We start from the raw sequence: 20,184 nt of genomic DNA, 5'->3' as shown, positions 1-20,184 counted from the left end.
TGAAACTCAAGTAATAAAGATAGATCAATATACTCGAATAATCAGACTACAAGTGGCTATTGCTTAAATATGTGTAAATTATTATATACATAGCTCGATGTAAGTTACTTTAAAATTGATATTATACTGATATTATATACTTTTTTCAGTTTTTATATAGAACTCAAGAATTATTTTATATGTACAAAAAAATGCTTAATACAATCGAATCAGAACGTTTTAGTCTAGGAAAACATGTTTTATTAGGTCGGAAACGAAATTATGGTTGTTATTTAATTAATTCAGTTATAATTATAGTTTATTATAGTATGTACTCTAAATTTCATTTTATTTTATGCATTTATATACTCGATGAAGACCAGTTATTATCTCAAAATGTAAGAGGACCGATGGAAGTGAGTTAGCCTAATTGCTTGGAGTTCCCAAAGGAAGGATAATTTTTCGACCAATGGTCGTTAACAATATACAAAAATGTATTATCAAACCTATAGTATACAGCCTGTATATTTATTATTCGTCATGCATATTCATGTCAGCGCTTTAAATTATTTTATGTTCTGCACAATAATGCAGGCACGCTGGAAAATTAAGAAATTAAAACTGACCGACCCAGTGAGCTGAGCGTATGGAGTAGAATTACGGCCTATGCCGGGTCTTGGAAATGTTCTCTGAGCTGAAGAATTACAAATACGGAAGTGCCATGTAAATAACCTCCTAGACGATTGGCTCGGTTGCCTGGCAGGATCCGTGAGACCAATTACTATGACAGAGCCTCTATCACGGCCAGAATACCAAGAATACCCAAGATTTCAAATTTACAAGATTTAATATAATAATATTAATAACGATATTAATTCAATAAACAATAATCATTTAAATAAATGTTCTCTCTTATTTTTAGATCGATTTGTATATGTACAATGTGCATATGCTCGTTTAAAGTCTGTAAAAAGTTTCATCGATTTTCAACTAGTGGGTTGAAATCTGTTGACAACTTGTGCATCGGAGTATGCCATTATTATTTCCATGATTATGTCTCCTTGTCCAATTCCTTTCCACCGCGTTATAAACTGCGTCCAGACAGAAAACATTATACCGTATCGGATATTAAAGAATATAAGGACACCAAGACGAAAGATCGAAAGATACTTTACTGTAAAACCTTTAAATTGGTTTAGTTACAAACCAAATTGACAGATGGTAAGACAGCATATATTTATTTACTTTTAAACTATTTGCAGTTTTAATTTGACAATAATAAAAAACCAAGTGGAAAAAATGCGCAATATACGTTTATATGTACTAGAATTGTATTCTTAAAACCTTAGTGCTATAACATTTTACCTTTCGAGTCCGTTTGAGTGTTGGGATGCATGTGCATAGTGCGAAGTGCGAAGTGCTTTTTACCTAATTCAAATAAATATAACCTATGCCTTATTTAAAACTGCCATATTTTACTAAACATAATGTTGTTAAATATTATGTTTTTAACAGAAAAAATCATACTCAAAAAGACCCGTACAGCTTACATAAAAATGCCAATAGACTCTAAAGATAATCTATGCATATTGACCCAATGTCCATAATAATTATGTCTGACCAATAAATAATAATAATAATAGTCAATAATAATGACACATAATGTTTTATTTTTTCATCAAATATACATTAAACTCGAAGTGGAATACAAAAAACCAATTTGGAGCTAATAAGAGATTGATACATATCCTTACTAATTGCGACAGGACATACCTATTTAATGACATACCCATTAAATTAAACAAGTGCTTAAGCTAAAATTTAAGTTTAGTTTATTAGTTGCCCCTAACGACCATTCGTGTAAATGATATTTATGATATAAATAATATCTATGACTTAATGACATACAAGTTGAACCGATCTCAAAACTCAAAGGTTCTACAGAACACAAATACATGTTCTCTCCTTAACGAGTTGTTCAATTCGATTTATGTTGGTGTTACTGACAAAATGAACAGTGACAATGCTAGGGAGAAACTTCAAATAGCGCATTGGAAAATAAATACCTACTGATCAGAATGTAATCAAAATGCGACGTAGTCCTCTGGTTACAGCTTGGTTTTATTGATATGCGATACTCAGTTCGCCCAATACGTTTGATTCACTAAAGTTTTATAAAGTGCAGAAAAAGAACGCAGGTTTTTTGGTTCAAGACGTGAAGTCTGGCTGGAGTCTGGTTAGTCACTGATTTTATTGTACAAATGTATCCCCTCATATAGCTACAAGAGGCTTATGGGAAGGGGCACACAGTATCTCCCTTTTCGGGGATCATTAAATAAAGTGGAGGACCATACATTTGACATTTCATACTTGACCTTCATCCCTTTTATTGGTCGGAGTCTTGTTTTTTAAGTGGTTTATATTTTTATTTAAATGTGTGTTCCTTTTCTGCCCTGACATTAGTGTTAATTGAATCATTTTAAAAATGGCTTAATTAAACCCTTAGCAATTGTATGTATCAATCTTTTCTGAGCGCCCTATAATATTTTCATTATACCTGTATTGAGTTTTATTTTTGAGTGAAAAAATTAAATTTTGATATGTACATACTATGCAGATCTCCGTGGCTTCACTCACAACCAAGTCCACTATAATTCATTCAAATTAAATTTTATTAAGTGAGTGCCAGCTTCATAGAATTCAGAATTCAGTGGTATGAGTTAGAATGAAACAGTGCACAAAAAGAAATGAATGAAATGGCATAGCCGTTTATTGACACATTGATTTCGTTTCTTTCTTTATTTTTTTCCTTACGAACAGCAAAAGAACAACAATTAAAAGACATTTTGTTCTTTGAGTATTCCAAAATTCAAGCTCACACACTCAAACTCTAAAATTTGCATTTTATTTCCTTAATTTTCTTAAGTGGCATTATTAATATAGCTTAAAAATAGTTATTACCACCAATAAATATCCCAAGAACTTTATAATAATAACACTGTGCGATAGTGATTTTGTACTTTGCTCTAGACAAAAAGCTTGTTAAGCCCAGGCTGAAAAGATCTTATGACCATACTTACAATTTGCAACATACCCGAAAAAAGAAACATTTAACATGGTAGAAAACGTCAAATTTAGCTTGATATTATTTCAGTATAGCCATTGTATGGTAACGATTAAAAAATTAAATGACAGGCAATACATTTCTGTTATAAACCCATCAATTTGGATATAGGCGAGGAGAATGCCAATTTATGGAAGTGCGCAAATTCACCGAAACGCGGATTTTGGAGTTATTAATTTGTAATTTATATAAGTATGTATTCATGTATGAGACCTACTCTTCCTACAATAAGGAAATGTAGATGATATTTCAATATATTTCAAAAAAATGTGCTAGATAATTCCTATGGTCTTTTTTATTATTTATATGCATATACATATTAGGTGAATTTCTACTGTGGACTTTGTGTACTTTTGTGCAGAGTAAACATTACTGTTCGGGCGAAGCCCGAGTGTAAATTTTATACCATTGTTTTATTGCCTATCAATTCACTTTCTTTTCTATTTTGGTCATTATACTAAACTAACGTAACGTAAGCGTAGCTTTATCTATGCTCGCTCAGCAACATGCTCTCATTTAATCATCTATTCTTATCTATGCTCGCTCTTGTTATCTTTTCTTTCCTATGCCGTCGCTAAGCCGTCAGCAGCTGCGCCTGCTCTAGCAGTTACCGCTTGATATAGTTGGAGAACAGACCCCTTTTGTCCCCAATCTATTACTTTGGCTCGAGATCGGCTCGCTTGCCTCATCCAAGTGTTTCACTCTAATACTATTGTAAAAGGCTCTGGCATCTTTGGCCACCCTCAACACACAAATACCTATAATAAAATTTATAACGTTTTCGGAAATTAATAATTTGTGAAATTATTGAACAATCATAGTCAGCGAAAAAGCTCGTTGTCTCAACATTTGGTGACCCCGACGTGATCGTCAGTAACAATTTGGAAATAAACAATTATAAACAGTGAAAATTATCCGCTAAACATAACTGTTCGAACGCGAATCGGTTAGTTCCCATTTCGTCGCGCGCTTGCTTACAAGCACTAATACAGCTACGTGCATTAGCGGCTTCGGGTTCGCTGCACTTGCGCTTGCATACCAAAAAAAATCAAACGGTTGGTTCTTCGATTCTTCTTTGTGCTTTGCTCGCTGCTGCCTGTCGAAAATGGATGAGTCTAATGACGTGCCGGAAAACAGGGTGTCTTTTTACAAACTAAAGGCACTCTCAATATACAAAAAAGCCGTTTCACTTCGAGAGACGATATTGAATGATGAAAACAACCCAATCAGTGAAGATGCGCTAATTGTTCATTTAAAATTCTTGGAAAAAATGTCCGACTCATTTAATGTTACTCATTCTAATTTAGAAGAGCTTGATGTAAGCGAAATTGGCAGCGACTTAAGCAACAACTTTGACGATTTGGCGATGGAAATCGAAGTTCGTATTCGCTCAGCACTCCGCAGGACTACCCAGAACATGCCGCATCACTCAACGATACGACCCGAGCTCAACGTTACTGCCTCCGGAAATGTACGGTCACGATATCATATTCCTGACATTAAACTTCCCACTTTCCGTGGAGGTTATACTGAGTGGGCAGACTTTTACTCGATGTTTAGCACAGTAATAGATCAGGAGCCCTTTCTATCAAAGATTGAGAAGTTCCAGCACCTGCGCTCATGTTTGGATGGACCTGCCCTGGAGGCTGTTCGCTCTTTGGAAGTATCGGAGAGCAATTATGATATTGCATTGGACATTTTAAACAATCGTTTCAATAATAAACGTTTAATCTTTCAGGCACACGTCGCTGAGATTCTGAGGCATGAGAAGGTTGAAGATGGGTCAACTACAAAGCTACGTACTTTATCGGACAAGCTTCATTCTCACATGAGAGCGCTTAGATCGATGGGTACCATGGAGGAAATAGCTGGATGCATCATCGTTAACTCCACATACAAGTATCTCGACTCTGATACCAGGACCAAATGGGAGGAGCTGTCGCCCCCTAACGTCATACCAACATGGGACCATTTTTCGGCTTTTTTGGAGAGGAGATGTCAAGCCATGGAGACCATGGATCAAGCTATGTCGATTCAAATCCATAGCAGTCAGGTTGGAAAACATAAACGAATCACTCATTCAAAACACAGTCTTGTTGCTACAAATACAATCGTATTGGAATGCGTGTTCTGTGATAATAAAGGGCATAACATTTACAGCTGCACTCGCTTTGGAAACCTTTCGCCATCTTTGCGTCTTAGAGAGGCAAGGAAGCTTAGAGTTTGCTTCAACTGTTTGAAGAAGGGACATCGGAATACCTCCTGCAGTTCAGGCTCTTGTCGCACATGCGGTGAAAAGCATCATACCCTTTTACATATCAACAATCCGCTGCCTACGTCAGTTAACACGGAACCTGCAAACGCTACTACGTCTCCTATTCAGACAGACTTATGCCCAGGCCCCAATCTTTCAAGTTCTCTTGTTGCCGCTTCATCACCATGCTCGCCTCCTGCTCAGAATCTTAGCTCAGACGTAGTGCTTCTAGCCACGACAGTCATTATGATAAAGAGTCGAGTTGGTGATCTTCTTCCTTGCCGGGCTCTTCTGGATTCAGGCTCTCAGATTAATTTAATAACCTCTCGCTTTGCTCAGAGGCTTCAGCTGAAACGAGCCAAAGGGTCGGTATCAGTATCGGGTATCGGCGCTGATTCTGCATTTCACACGGAAGGTTCAGTTAATTTGGTCATTCAATCCAGGACTTCCGATTACTTCACGAGTCTCACAGCTCTCGTTGCTCCACGTATTACAGGAAACCAGCCTGCTTCTTCATTTGATGTATCCAAATGGGAAATGCCATCCAATATCAGCCTTGCTGACCCACACTTTAACAAATCTCAGCGCATCGATGTACTTATTGGAGCCAGCTTATTTTACGACATTTTATGCGTTGGACAGATCAAATTGGAGAGGGGACTTCCTATAATACAAAAAACCCGTCTCGGCTGGGTTGTCACAGGTGGAGGTCAGTACTCCCGCAGCTCAGTGCTCCTAGCTGCCTCTAGTTCGACGGAATTGAGTCAAACGCCTACCGTTGGTTTGGATGAGCTAGTGCGAAGGTTCTGGGAAGTGGAAAACTGCCACGGTCCCGCTACAGAAGCAACAAAGGAGGAAATTGCTTGCGAGGAACATTTCAAAAAACATTGCAGTCGGCTTCCAAGTGGCGAATATTGCGTTCAATTGCCTTTAAAGCTGAGTGACAGTCTTCTTGGAGATTCTTATCAACAAGCCTATCGCAGATTTCTCAATCTAGAGCGCAAGTTGGTTCGCAAACCGCTTCTCAAGGCCCAATACGCCGCATTTATAAAGGAATACGTCGATTTGAATCACATGTCCCCTGTCAAAAGTGACGCACTTAAACAATGCAAATTTTTTCTTCCTCATCACTGCGTCTTAAGAGAAGACAAAACCACCACAAAACTCCGAGTAGTTTTCGACGGATCCGCTTGTACATCTACAGGATATTCCCTCAACGATATATTGATGTCAGGCCCAACAATTCAGCCAAAGTTAGTTACGACTCTTCTTCGATTTCGTACCTTTCGTATAGCATTGACTGGTGACATTTGTAAAATGTATAGATGCGTCCGTGTCTCGCCCCAAGATAGTTTTCTGCAGTGCATACTGTGGCGTGACTCACCCCTCGAGGAGCTAAGGACATTCAAGCTGGATACCGTGACCTATGGAACGAAACCAGCAGCATTTCTGGCCGTCCGTTCTATGCACCAACTAGCGGCAGACGAGAGTTCGTCATATCCAATTGGCTCTGAAGTTGTGCTGCGGGACTTTTACGTGGATGATTTGCTAACGGGGGGAGATACTACAAATGAGGTGCTGGAAATAATTCGCCAGGTGTCAGGACTATTAGCCAAAGGAAATTTCAAGATCAGAAAATGGTGTTCCAACGATACATATGTACTCGATCAAACACCCCATGAAGATAGGGAAACATTTGTTAAATTTACTGATGGCAGCGATGTAACCAAGACGCTAGGTTTAGCATGGAATCCCACTTCGGATGAGCTATTATTTTCATTCTGTCCCAATCAAGTCCCTTCGAAACCAACTAAGCGAGTTGTATTGTCAACTATTGCACGATTTTATGATCCACTCGGACTTATAGGGCCAGTTATTACTAAAGCAAAAATATTTCTACAGCAGCTGTGGAAAGAAAAGCTTCATTGGGATGAAAGTCTGCCAGTCTCCTTACGCACAACTTGGATCAACTTTATTCAGCAGTTTGACTCTATGCAACAAATTTCTTTCCCGCGCCTATCTTTCCTTCGAAGCAGCAACCTTGAAATGCATGGATTTTGTGATGCCAGCATGAGTGCTTATGGAGCTTGCATCTACGCTGTTTCGCAAGGCGACAATGGAGTCAAGGCAAATCTTCTATCTTCCAGATCTCGTGTAGCGCCACTGAAGACTATCACAATACCCAAGTTGGAATTATGTGGTGCAGCGCTACTCGCTCAGCTTATGCATGAAGTGTCTTTGATGAACTTCAAGTGCTCTTATTATTGCTGGTGTGACTCCACAGTCGTTTTGGCTTGGATCAAGAATCAACCATCCAACTTCAATGTATTTGTCGCTAATAGACTTTCTGTTATTCAGGAACTCACATCTGGAATGTCTTGGCTGCACGTGCCAACTGATCTAAACCCTGCCGATATGCTTTCTCGAGGATCATTACCAGCTGAGCTCATCAATTCTCATCTTTGGAAGTATGGACCTACATACTTGACAGCCAGTAAGGATCAATGGCCAAGTACACCTGCTCTTCCAGAGCCGGTTTTGGAGGCACGAAAAACCATACTAATTACAAACTGCGCGTCAAGATATTTGGTGGAAGAATCAAAGTTTGTAAATTCCTTCCCCAAAATGCAACGAATTTTTGCGTATGTATGCAAATTCATTCATCGACGAAAGTCTGGAATAACTGTGGAGGACTTGCGTTTGGGAACCGAACTGCTTATTCGTCTTACTCAACAATCTCGTCTATCCACTGAAATAAGAGCCCTGGAAACGCGAAAGGACATCAAGGCTTCAAGCTCGATCGCCTCTCTTTCGCCATTTTTAGATGATTGCGGTTTGCTTCGAGTTGGAGGGCGTCTTAAAAACTCTACCTTGGACTTTGAAGCACGGCATCCCATAATATTGCCCAAGAATCATTCCATCACTTCTGCTCTGATACGGCACTTACACGAAAAGCACCTTCACGCTGGACCCCAGTCGCTATTAGCCATCATTCGTCAAACGTACTGGCCAATCGGTGGCCGAAAGACCGTAGCACACGTAATCCAAAAGTGTGTCAGATGCTTTAGAGTGAAGCCTCGAACTCTCGAGCAAATAATGGCAGATCTTCCGGTGGACAGAGTCAGCGAATCTCGTGCATTTTTAGTTACCGGCGTGGACTATTGCGGTCCGTTCCTGTATAAATCAGAAGTTCGAAACCGGCCCCCACTAAAGTGCTACATGAGCATTTTTATATGCTTCTCCACCAAGGCGGTTCACATCGAGCTTGTGAAGGATCTTACAACATCTGCGTTCCTCTCTGCTCTTCGCCGTTTCATTTGCACCCGTGGAAGACCGATTCGTATTTGGTCAGATAATGCCACAAATTTTGTTGGAGCGCGGAACGAACTGGCGGAACTTAAGTCGCTATTCCTAAGCGACAGTCATCAAGAAGCCGTGCATCAAGCTTGTCTCAACGATTGCATCGATTGGCGTTTCATTCCTCCTAGATCGCCACATTTTGGAGGATTGTGGGAGGCGTCAGTCAAGCTTGCTAAGCATCATCTTCGACGTGCCCTCGGATCCTCGCTTCTTGGATTTGATGAGCTGCGCACGCTCGCGTGCAATATCTGTGCAATCATTAATTCAAGGCCATTGTTTCCTCTTTCAGAGAACCCTGCAGATCTCGATGTACTCACGCCCAGCCATTTTCTAGTTGGCGCCCCTATCACAACCTTCTTGGAGCCTGACTTGGTTCATTTAAACGTCGATCGCTTGGACCGTTGGCAGAAGGTCACACAGCTTCAGCAAATCTTTTGGTCTCGCTGGCGCCAATCGTATTTAACCAGTCTTCAAGAAAGAACGAAGTGGCGCACCCGGAATCCTGAGCTTCACGTCAATGATGTCGTTCTTGTTAAGGACGAGAACTTCCCTCCTCTGAAGTGGCCTCTAGCGAGAATCCTCGAGCTCATCCCAGGAGCTGATGGCGTATCTCGAGTCGCCTTGATCAGGATGGCTACAGGTGTTAGCCGAAGAGCACTTGCAAAACTATGTCTATTGCCTCTACGAGATGAGGTGAAAGGCATGGATCCTTCCACGGGGGGAGTATGTTCGGGCGAAGCCCGAGTGTAAATTTTATACCATTGTTTTATTGCCTATCAATTCACTTTCTTTTCTATTTTGGTCATTATACTAAACTAACGTAACGTAAGCGTAGCTTTATCTATGCTCGCTCAGCAACATGCTCTCATTTAATCATCTATTCTTATCTATGCTCGCTCTTGTTATCTTTTCTTTCCTATGCCGTCGCTAAGCCGTCAGCAGCTGCGCCTGCTCTAGCAGTTACCGCTTGATATAGTTGGAGAACAGACCCCTTTTGTCCCCAATCTATTACTTTGGCTCGAGATCGGCTCGCTTGCCTCATCCAAGTGTTTCACTCTAATACTATTGTAAAAGGCTCTGGCATCTTTGGCCACCCTCAACACACAAATACCTATAATAAAATTTATAACGTTTTCGGAAATTAATAATTTGTGAAATTATTGAACAATCATAGTCAGCGAAAAAGCTCGTTGTCTCAACAATTACTTTAATTTAATTTATTTTTATTGTGCTTCTAAGCATCTTAATAGAACGAAATAGTTACGCTTGATTTACCGGATACCGAGAGAACAGCAGTAAATTGTACAGCACCAGCATGGTTGGCTACATTACAAGTGTAGTTACCGTTGTGTCGTGAAGAAACGTTATGTATCGATAATATGCTGGAAAATTGTGCATATTGATTTATGGTTAGTGACGGATCCGAAGAAATAAATGTATTCCTTTTATCTGTGGTATGATCTTTAGGCTCAATTACGTTCTCATCTTTCTTGACAGCTACTGTATTACTAATGATGGGCACATCATTTCTTAGCCATGTGATGTTAAACGGTTGGTCCCCTTGACTACTGGAGCACATAATCTGTGTCCGCATACCTTCAGTTATTTCTTCCTCAAAAGCAAAAGGTGATATACGAGGAGGAACTACGTAAATAATAATATGAACATAGTTTTTGTAAGATAAATATGAATATGATAAGTATTAAGATTATGTTTCGAACAAATACCCCGATTAGAATTGTAAGTCGAGTATTCCGACTATAAGCTACATAATAATCATTTTATTTTAAGATTTCAATATTAGGATTCACAATTATCATGCCAAATTTTGTTCGGCATTTACTCGAAATTTAAAGATAGGAACGCGAATCTTAGCAAGAAAATTAGTAAACATAAAGTTAAATTTTTTATTTTAATTTATGTCTATATTTTTTAATTTTTATTTTGTTGCCGTTGTGTCAGAATAGTATTAAAATTATGATTGATTGTAAATTCAAAGTAAGGGGGTACGCCACTAATCATAGAGTATATAGATGTGCCAGTTAATACAACGAAAACGCCACAACAGAATTTATGCCTATTCTACTGTACGTTCGACATCGGCTGCAGTTAGGCCTTACACAGTGGCTTGTTTTTTCCGAAAGCTCGTGTCAAACATGGGAACATTTTTTTGTTACACTTCAATTAGGAATTAATCAAGCTATTCAAGACAAAAACTTTATATATTATAACGAATGGAAGATTAAGTAGGCCGTCGCTCAAGTTGTCATGCCTTTTACTGGAAATAATCAGTCGGAGCTCAACGTTTGCACAGGACGGAACCTCAATTCTTTCGAAAATTAATGCTTTCCTAAGTAATAGAAAACACTTTTCAGTCTCTGTTTCTTAATAGCCAATTCCAATTGTTTTTTAATAAGGTTGTGGTAATCTAAAGCTTAATTAGTTGAACTTGGCAGATAATAAAAATAGTAAGAATATATCTTAAATCTGTTAATAATACTATAAAGGCTCTCTGAAGTATTTTAAATTCAAAGAGTAAGAAACTTACCATACTCTTCAAAAAATAAAATTGTGCTCATGCTAAAAAAAAACTAAAACAACTTTTCTAATTTATATTTTAATTAAAATAAATCAAGCCAACATATTTTTCCTAGCGTAATAACGATTTTGTATTCCAAATTATACTTCGCGCAAAAAGTTAATAGTTCATTAATTCATACGTTTGTTATTTTACAAGAAATTAATTACATAATGTAAAATTAAAAGAGTACTTTGCATTTTTATCATGTGTATTTCTTGAAAAAACAGTATAAAACATAGAGTTTAACTTCAATTATTCTTTTCTGGTGTTCATCTTCATTTGTGCAAATTTGTCCAGTAGTCAGAATTTTCAAGACTGTTTTCGGCTTTCAATCAGTATAAAACACAACCATTATATGGTTTTGTATTGCTATATTTTTTTGTAATATTAATACTTTAAATATATTTGAAATTAATACACATAAATAAAAAAAATTAAAACCATAGAAACAAATTTTATGACTTACATATTATTCAAAGGACACAAATTACAGACGATATCTTTTTACCTTTTAATTTTATAAGCTAAATTGACTATTTTACCCGCTGTAAATTAATTTTACTGAAAAGACAAAGCTTTCCAACACTACGAAGTTTTATTAAAAGTTTATTCAAACTTTGCTTTAAGTTTCTCATTAATATTAGATAAGTATGAGAAGTAACATAATAGTATTATTGACATATACAAATAAAAAAGTAAATGTATATTTTCTTTATCGTCTAAATAAGAAAACAGCATAAAATCTTGTACCTTTAAAGTAAAATTACCAGTGAATTCATTTTCAACGAGTAGTATTCACTTATCAGTTTCAGGACGACCTGTATGCAAAATATTGTAAAATATACATCCAACATTCACTAAAAGGAAAAACGTTCTTCATCTATTTTTTTGACGGCTTTCATTCGGAAGACTTGCTATTAATGCAATTATAACTATGAATACCTCTTGCTGCTATATAAAATTAGATGCCGAGGATATTTTATTTTGAGGGAGGTTTTCCTGGGAGGCTATTTTTAAATTTCAAACAGAAATTCTCCCACACACTATTGCACACTGAACACTGGCAAATTGTAGCAAATTGGAATGATATGGAAATTCTATCAGAACAAAGTTGGAATGATTTCCGTGGCAGCCTCAAATATTATCGTTGTCTTTATAACTCCCCAGAAAGGAATGTTTGAAGATATTTAAGGAAAGTGTTCTGCTTTTGTACCGCTACAGTACAAAAGAAGCAGCCAGCAACGAAGAAAACGTATAGCTTCGCATACAAAATGTCTTTCTACCAACTTAATTTACAAAATAAATACAATAAAATTCTATAACATTCAATCTGAACATAGTACATGATTTTAATAAATGCTACAATATGATATATAACAAAACAAAATTTTCCAGTTAAGAGCAATATGCATATAGGCTTTTCGTGAGACAAAATTTCTAAGACTACAAAAGTTACACATGCTATAAAAGGAGTTAACGGCAGTATTACAAATAAAAAAAATACATATAACGTTTCAACTTAATACAGTTTCTAAGCAATTCACACAAAATGAAGTTTATATGTGCGTAACATATGTAGTACATATGTATTTATAAATGAGCAAAGTAATGGTCTTTAAAAAAAATTTTCTTGTATTAATTTTAATCACATCCACGATGGTAGACTATAACTCAAATTTCAGAAAACTTTTGTGGCAAATTACGTTGCATAATCTCAATGAATCGGAGTAAAAGTGGATGTGACTACAATTAAATAACAAAATAGGCAAGCTAGATATATATTTTTGTAAGTTATTCAATGCAAATACCATTAACTTTGAGCTGTGCAGAGTGCGTTACAGTTGCGGCGTCATTTTGAACGCGACATGTGTACGTGCCGCTTTGGGCCCACGTCACACTTGTGATGCTAAGGGCACTGGTGAAATCATCATTCTGGCGAATTGTCACTAGGCCACTACCTTCACCACCGCTACGACCATTTTCATTCGAAACGACGTGTTCATATTGTTGATGAAAAGTCGGTGAGGAGGAGGAGATGGATGAGGTTGATACAAAGCCAGAACTCATAACAGCAGCGCCACCGGTACCACTAAGCCCACCGCTAACACCATCGGATGAGGCGGTTGCTTGCAGAAGATGCCCGTCCTTTAGCCACGTGAATGAAAGCGGCAGGTCCCCGGTGCCAATAACGCACTGAATGCTTGTACGGTCGCCGACATTCAGATCGCGTGCGAATGAGAATGGTGTAATCTTGGGCGGAACTGCGTGTTTAATATCAAAACCATTTTTAAATACAGCAGATTTAACATATTTATATAGACTCAAAAGTATCGCACGACTATACATATGTATTTTCATCTCTGGATATATGTACATATTGATACATGTACACATGTGTCTTAAGATGAACGAACGTGTACATATATGTACATATACATAGTATGTACATGTGTGCATACATACATAAAAATGTAAGATATGTGGATTACAAAATTTTAAACATACTTAGAGTCAAAAATTACACCTGTGGTGAGGCTAACGGCAGCATTATTAGTGAAATGGTCAGTTTCTCCTCCCAAATTTCGTGTTTCGTGCTATTAAAAAACGCATATTTAAGAAGTTAAAACCAAAGAGCAAACAAAATAAATAAGAATTCCCTAACCTATCCTATGGACACGATAACCAGGATGATGAACTGACCGAAACTCAAAGCCCAATAATGAAAATAGTCCCAGTTGATATGTCCTTTCCAGCTCAAAAGCGTTTTCTGTCCGCACAACTGTCAATAGGGCTTAAATGTCGCGTGTTTCCATGCGTGCTTTGTGCATTTATTGGTGCAGTGCAGACGAAAAGTGCAGGCAATTGCCAAATATAAATTAATTTGCAAAAATAGCAAATAATTGGACACAAAAAAGATTATCAATGACAAACGCATGTCAAAGTTTGCCCGAATGGAGTTATTTAACATCCAATATTAGTGAATAGAATTTCTTCGACTGCGAATTATATAAAATAAATACAGAAAACGTGCTTCATGCGTAAAGTTTTTATAAATGTTCCTAGTGCCCAAATTAAGGGACATGTACATACATAAATACATATATACGCGTTCACACATATAGGTATGTTCAAAATTTAAATATATCGGAATGTTCATACAAATTGGACCCTTGCATGAGTCCACAGGTTAATCGGCTCCTTTTTTTTGCTGCTGCAATGCTATACACTTATTAAAATAAAGTATTATTCCGTAAATTGGAAGGATAAAATCATTGAATTAATCTGAAATATACTCTATTTATTCCTGAAATCAATTTGTATTTCGTGGATTAGCCGATAATTAAGAGATCTGAGACTCTTGCAGATCCTCTCCGAAACATAGTCTACCCTCTCCTTGCCGGTAACCTCAAAACCTAAGTAGTGGATCGGATGAGAATCTCGAAAAGTAGCAAATCATATGTGGTTTGTATAACTATACCTTAATCGTATTTTTTACTTGTATCACACTTTAATTTAATTTTTTTTTTTTTTCGAAAACTCTACTGTATCCCATATAACAGTAAGATTGAAATGATGGATAAGACTGCCCATACAAACATTTAAATGTAGCTTCTTTTAATTTCGAGAATAATGTTACTTATTGAGGTTCGAATGAATTAAACATCCTTCTAATGGACTTCAAGTCCAATCTACACTGCAAGACAGAGCTAATTTGAGGATTAACTAGTGTAGGTGGCCGTCTCAACACGGCGATCAGTCGAAAAGGTGTGCCAAAATGATTTTTTACAACAAGCACAGCTGATTTTGACCAGACAAATCATACTTTCATGGTATAATTTTACGTTTCTCAGCCGCTGTGCTGCTACCAGATCGACAAAAAATCGTACCAAGAGCATATAGTTCTCTAGCTTCCCATAATCGTACAGAGTATGACCATATCTACCACTGTATCTACTGTATCAGATCGGATCATTAGTATGGGCAAAATGAACCAATAAATTTTTGGTGGCTACGCCACCACCTTCCACGCGCTTACTGTTCCTCTTACACTCTTTCCTCTTCCATATACTCTTCCTCGTCCAGTGTGATAATCCTAACAACTAATGATGGTGTGAGAATAAAGACAGATGTAGCGGAATAAGTGTAGCATGGCCTACGGAATATTTTTAAAGAATTTGCACTCTTTGTAAGCGCAAATTAAATCCTTAAGCATTTGTTTTCTATAACATCTATGTTCAATGTTCTATATCATGTTCAATGCCGGGAAAATTATAGAATTCACTGGCTACAAAATCGTAGGGTTATCATCAATCAAACCTAAATTTTCAATTCGGATGGATAAATACTTAAATACAAAGTAAGCAAATAGCTTACTTTGGAATAATTCTTAGCCTAGTAATTTCAATCGAAATGCTTTTTGCAACGTCAGTGTATATAATACATTATATACATTAAATTTCATGAAATACTACATCAACTGTAGATATGCAGACGGCTTCCTTATATATTCGTTGCCTTGTCTATATTAAATATGATTTGGTCAAAATAGACACTTCCATTCAAAAGTTCAGCTCAACAGCTTATAAACTCAAAAAGTAAGCTTCCCCTTCGCAGCAGACTTTTTTAGTACAAGGTCATGATATTTCTCATATGAAAATTAGCCATTTAATTCTGGGGATGTGCAGCTAATACGCATTTTATAAAGATAGGAGGTATGCAACCGAAACCCCTAAGGGCGATTACAGAAGCTCTTTGCTCGAAAGAGATCTCCGTATCTCCAAAGTTAGGGTGTACAATGAGTATACCATAGTACAATGTTTGAACATCCAACCGAAGCAGCTCGAGGACTACTGCACCCTCAAACCCCACGAAGTCTTAGACCCTCAAATATCACAAGTAGAAAAATGTCCTAAATTATGAAAATTAAAATCATCTCATTAAAGTGTATATATACGCCTATGTATGAAACTCTTGAAATAATAAGCAAGCCATTGAAAATATAAATTATACGCGATCGAAGTTTAAGTAAAACTGATTTCTGTTAGTAAATAAAATACACTCATTAAATACAAATTAAAAATTAAATTAAATCAAATTTTGTATGAACTTTTAAGCCAAGTATGCGGACTGCGTCAGCTGTTTTTTCATCTATCTTGATTTTTTTGTAATTAAGACTCGTTTTGTTGCATAAAAAGCCGTTTACTTTTCATTTCGTCGAGGAAAATGTTTTCGTTTTAAAAACGGATAAATCTTGCGGATTGTGAAAACGGGAGCACCAATTTATGTGATTTCAAAAGAAAGTCGGAAAATTTTTGTGAAAGTGAAAACCGGAGCTTTCCTGAATAATATTGTTGCATGTCACATGTTCCAACAGCAGAAAAAAAGGAAGAGTTGGTCAACAAAATGGCTATTAAAACGAGAATTAGAATGCAAGTACATACAAAAATTTAGATTTTTCTAAAAATTACTGAAAATAATTGTATTGGAAGAGAGAGGGAAGAATTCAAACGTACGGGGAATTCCTTACAAGTTCACACGATAGGCAGAAAAGGCTTTAAATATTTGTAGAATATTTCAAAACGCAACAAAAACGCAAACATAGCTCAACTTTGTGTCATCTATGTAAAAAAAACTGAGTTTTAATCAAAACTCAATAACTCAAGTCTAGTGTACATAGGGCATAAAACTGCTTTTGATTTTACCCAAATTTATTGCAATTTTATTTAAATTTTTTTCTAATGGATTTTGCGGAAGAGATATTAGTTTGGGCAATAAAAGTTAAAAATATACTATTAGCTGAAACTGGGACTATTCTAAAATTTTTTTAAAACAGTTTAATACGTACGAAAGACTTTGTGGAAGAAATTTTATTGCAAATCATATTATAGAAAATAAAAATGAAACAATTATGAAAAAATTAACTTTCCTTGATTGGTTGCCATTCATATTAGTTGGGTTTCATAAAATCGGGATACAATTATTTTGACCTATCCATGGTAATGCCCATATTCTTGAATATCAGTCAAACTGGTAGCACAGAGAATACGCAGAGATGGATGCGCGGAGAAGTGGCTGAACTATACTTTGAAAGCACAATTTGGGTAGACTTTGTGTTGGTGAACATAGTTTTGGTACAAATAATGATACAACTCTTTGACTGATAACACTGGGCTACCAACACTGATTTATCTTTTGTCTCCTGCTATCTCTGTCAAGAAGTCTAGATTGGACTTCAAGTCTGGTATAGGCGGTGCGTAAAAGGTTTCGTTACCTCGTACCTCTTAATGCAAAAACCTATCTTATACCAAAGACTATAAATTACCAAGATATTGTGTCAGGAGCAAATTCCATTTCAATTTTCGTTCGACGCTTCATGGTGCTTTAATTTTCCGTTAGGCTATCTTTCGTTCAGCCCGGCCGGGCAGATTCCTACAACAAGTACACAGTCTTTGGCGAAGCGTAGTCGTCTCCTGTCTCGATGACAAGGCCTCGCATGCCCAAGACATACAATGTGTGATAGTATTCTAGAGCATTCCGTTTGAAACCTGGCGAGCTGAACAGGCGAAGCCAATCTGGCAGCGTAACGAAGTCAGAGACGAAGCATGGGTGAAAAGAGAATTGAAAGCCCCGCGCGCGCTCTTTGTATGTTTTGCCGTATGCATGAGTGGAGCTCTCCACACCACCCCAAATGATGCGCTAAATGCCGTTCTATGCGTCAGATCTTTGACGTAGCAGGAAAGGAACAGCCAGAAATGGCAGCAACCGCAAAATGGTGGCTACAAAAGCGCACTTCGGCGTTCCACGGAGTACACAGAAACCACTTTCAAAATAGTCATCTCTCATGGAAACGTATGGCTGGTTGGACCACCACGCCCAGATAGCATTTTCACAGATGGATCGCAGCTGGAAAACAAGGTCGGAGTAGGAATCTACTCCAATTAGCTGAATATAAGCCCCTCCTTAGACTCCCAGATCACTACAGCGTCTTCCAGTATGAAGTAATATGAATCAGGGATGATTTGCATCATCTATAGCAATAGTTACATCTTTTGTAACTTAAATGGAATATCCTCTTCTACACAGTGACAATTTGTTATATAAATATTTTAATTTAAAATGTGTATGAAAAACATTTATAATTTAAATATTTTTATTTAAATTTGGTATTTCCAATTTTTTTTTCTTTTTCTTTTTTGCTGGATTGGTTATTTCACCCACTATGAGACGGTAAACTTAACCCTAAAAAGTTTTAAGGTCCGCTTGATAGCTGTAGAGGTTTGTTAAAACTAGTTAAAGGATTCTCAAGATCAAACAATTTTAAAAATGTTGGAGCTCGAACTCTGTAAAAAAGTAGATTTGATGTAAAAAAAAGATGGATTTTTGTGACTAGTGTTGCCTTTCAACTGTTCCGGACGGACATCTTAATTTGTCTATTTTCCTGAAATTTGAGGTATTGAGGTATTGAGCAATACTTCTATGTATTTTCTATTAATAAGTCCTCTGACCAAGAATTCCTTCAAATGTTCCAATAATGATGAACATGATGCAACAAAGATAAGGAAAACTCTTACTTCTCTCTATAAACAAAATCTTAACAATATAATAATACTCTTTGCAGGGATGTTAACTCAAGGCAACGTACCTAAAACTTGAACTTCAACTGACCGCTGAGAAGTGTAATTGTGCTTATTCCGAGCAATGCAAGTGTAGGTGCCCTGATCTGCACCGCGTTGCACGTTTTCAATAGTTAAGGTTCCGTTTTGCATACGCTGTCATATGTTTATGGGTAACCTAACGCCGTCTGTAAATAAATAAAAAATAGGAGTATGTGAAAGTTTGTGTATTCACATATTTTACACATACATGTATGTAATGGATGTTTAAACAAAATTGTATGGATTTATAAAATTTTACCTTTTTCAATGTTAACTGTGTCGATGGGATATCCAGCTATAGGACACTTGAGTGTAAAAACCTTACCAGCCACCGCCGACAGCTTTGACATATGACGTATGTACGGCATTCCTTTATAAATAAGTTTAAAATTTATATATTATTTATTTTTAAATAGTAAAAGAAATCTTACCATAGATGTTAAGGCGAGCAGAGTGCGATGCCACTCCAGCTTTTGAGAGAGCTCTACATTCATAATCTCCTCCGTCTTCTGACTTTACTGCCGTAATATTTACGTGAGATATGACATCCCCAAACATGGTCACATATTGACCGATCATGAGTCTATCATTCTATAAAAAAGAGATGATACAAAACCTTTTTATTATGTATGGTTGCCTCTCACAATTCGACAGTCAAAGCAATGACGCACAGTGAGGCGTCAGCCGAAAAGAGGTGGCAAAAGTCATTTTTTAAGTGAGCAAAATGGATAATTTGAACGCATCTAATAGAGAATTTTCTAAGACTTCCGAAGATGGAAACTTTGAGAAAATTGGAGCTTAGCTTAGGAGATATAAGCATTCAAGATGGAAAATTTTTACTGAATTACTGAATTTGTATGCACATACATACTGCATTATTCAGGTCGAATAAAAAGTAAAATATGCAAATATGTTTAAATTGTACAATGAAAAACAATTGGCTTGTTGGAAAGACTCCTAAAGAAAATTTGACTTGAAAAACTATATATTTTGGACTCACAAAAATACTATTCCACGCTACCCTAAAAATTTGTATACCCGATACTCAAAATTAGTATAGGGGTATATTACATTTGTGGTAAAAGTGAATTTAAAAACATTGAAATACACTTGTAACTGTGTGATATCACAGGAGACAAAATACAACATTTCATTGCTCTAGCTCTTATAGTCTCTGAGAACTAGGTGTCAAAAAGGACGGACGGACCGACGGACAGAAAGCCGTGGCTCT

General features: G+C 36.9%; 1 protein-coding gene across 1 annotated transcript in view; it reads right to left on the bottom strand.

The window, feature by feature from the left end:
• Window positions 1-20,184, bottom strand: part of LOC6603325 (Down syndrome cell adhesion molecule-like protein Dscam2) — a 32,881-nt gene that overhangs the window by 9,522 nt on the left and 3,175 nt on the right. Inside the window, exons 2-6 of the mRNA XM_026988077.1 lie at window positions 19,385-19,544; window positions 19,213-19,323; window positions 18,941-19,099; window positions 13,107-13,559; window positions 9,993-10,361 (exon numbers count right to left, since the gene is read on the bottom strand). Coding sequence (XP_026843878.1) covers window positions 9,993-10,361; window positions 13,107-13,559; window positions 18,941-19,064 — 946 coding nt within the window. The 5' untranslated portion in view covers window positions 19,065-19,099; window positions 19,213-19,323; window positions 19,385-19,544. The remainder of the gene's footprint in view (window positions 1-9,992; window positions 10,362-13,106; window positions 13,560-18,940; window positions 19,100-19,212; window positions 19,324-19,384; window positions 19,545-20,184) is intronic.

This window comes from Drosophila persimilis, unplaced genomic scaffold (genome assembly GCF_003286085.1).
Source record: "Drosophila persimilis strain 14011-0111.01,24,50 unplaced genomic scaffold, DperRS2 tig00000174-arrow-arrow-pilon, whole genome shotgun sequence".
Taxonomy (NCBI): Eukaryota; Metazoa; Arthropoda; class Insecta; order Diptera; family Drosophilidae; genus Drosophila; species Drosophila persimilis.
Note: the sequence above shows the minus strand (reverse complement) of the source record. Positions and strands in the feature narration are given on the sequence as shown.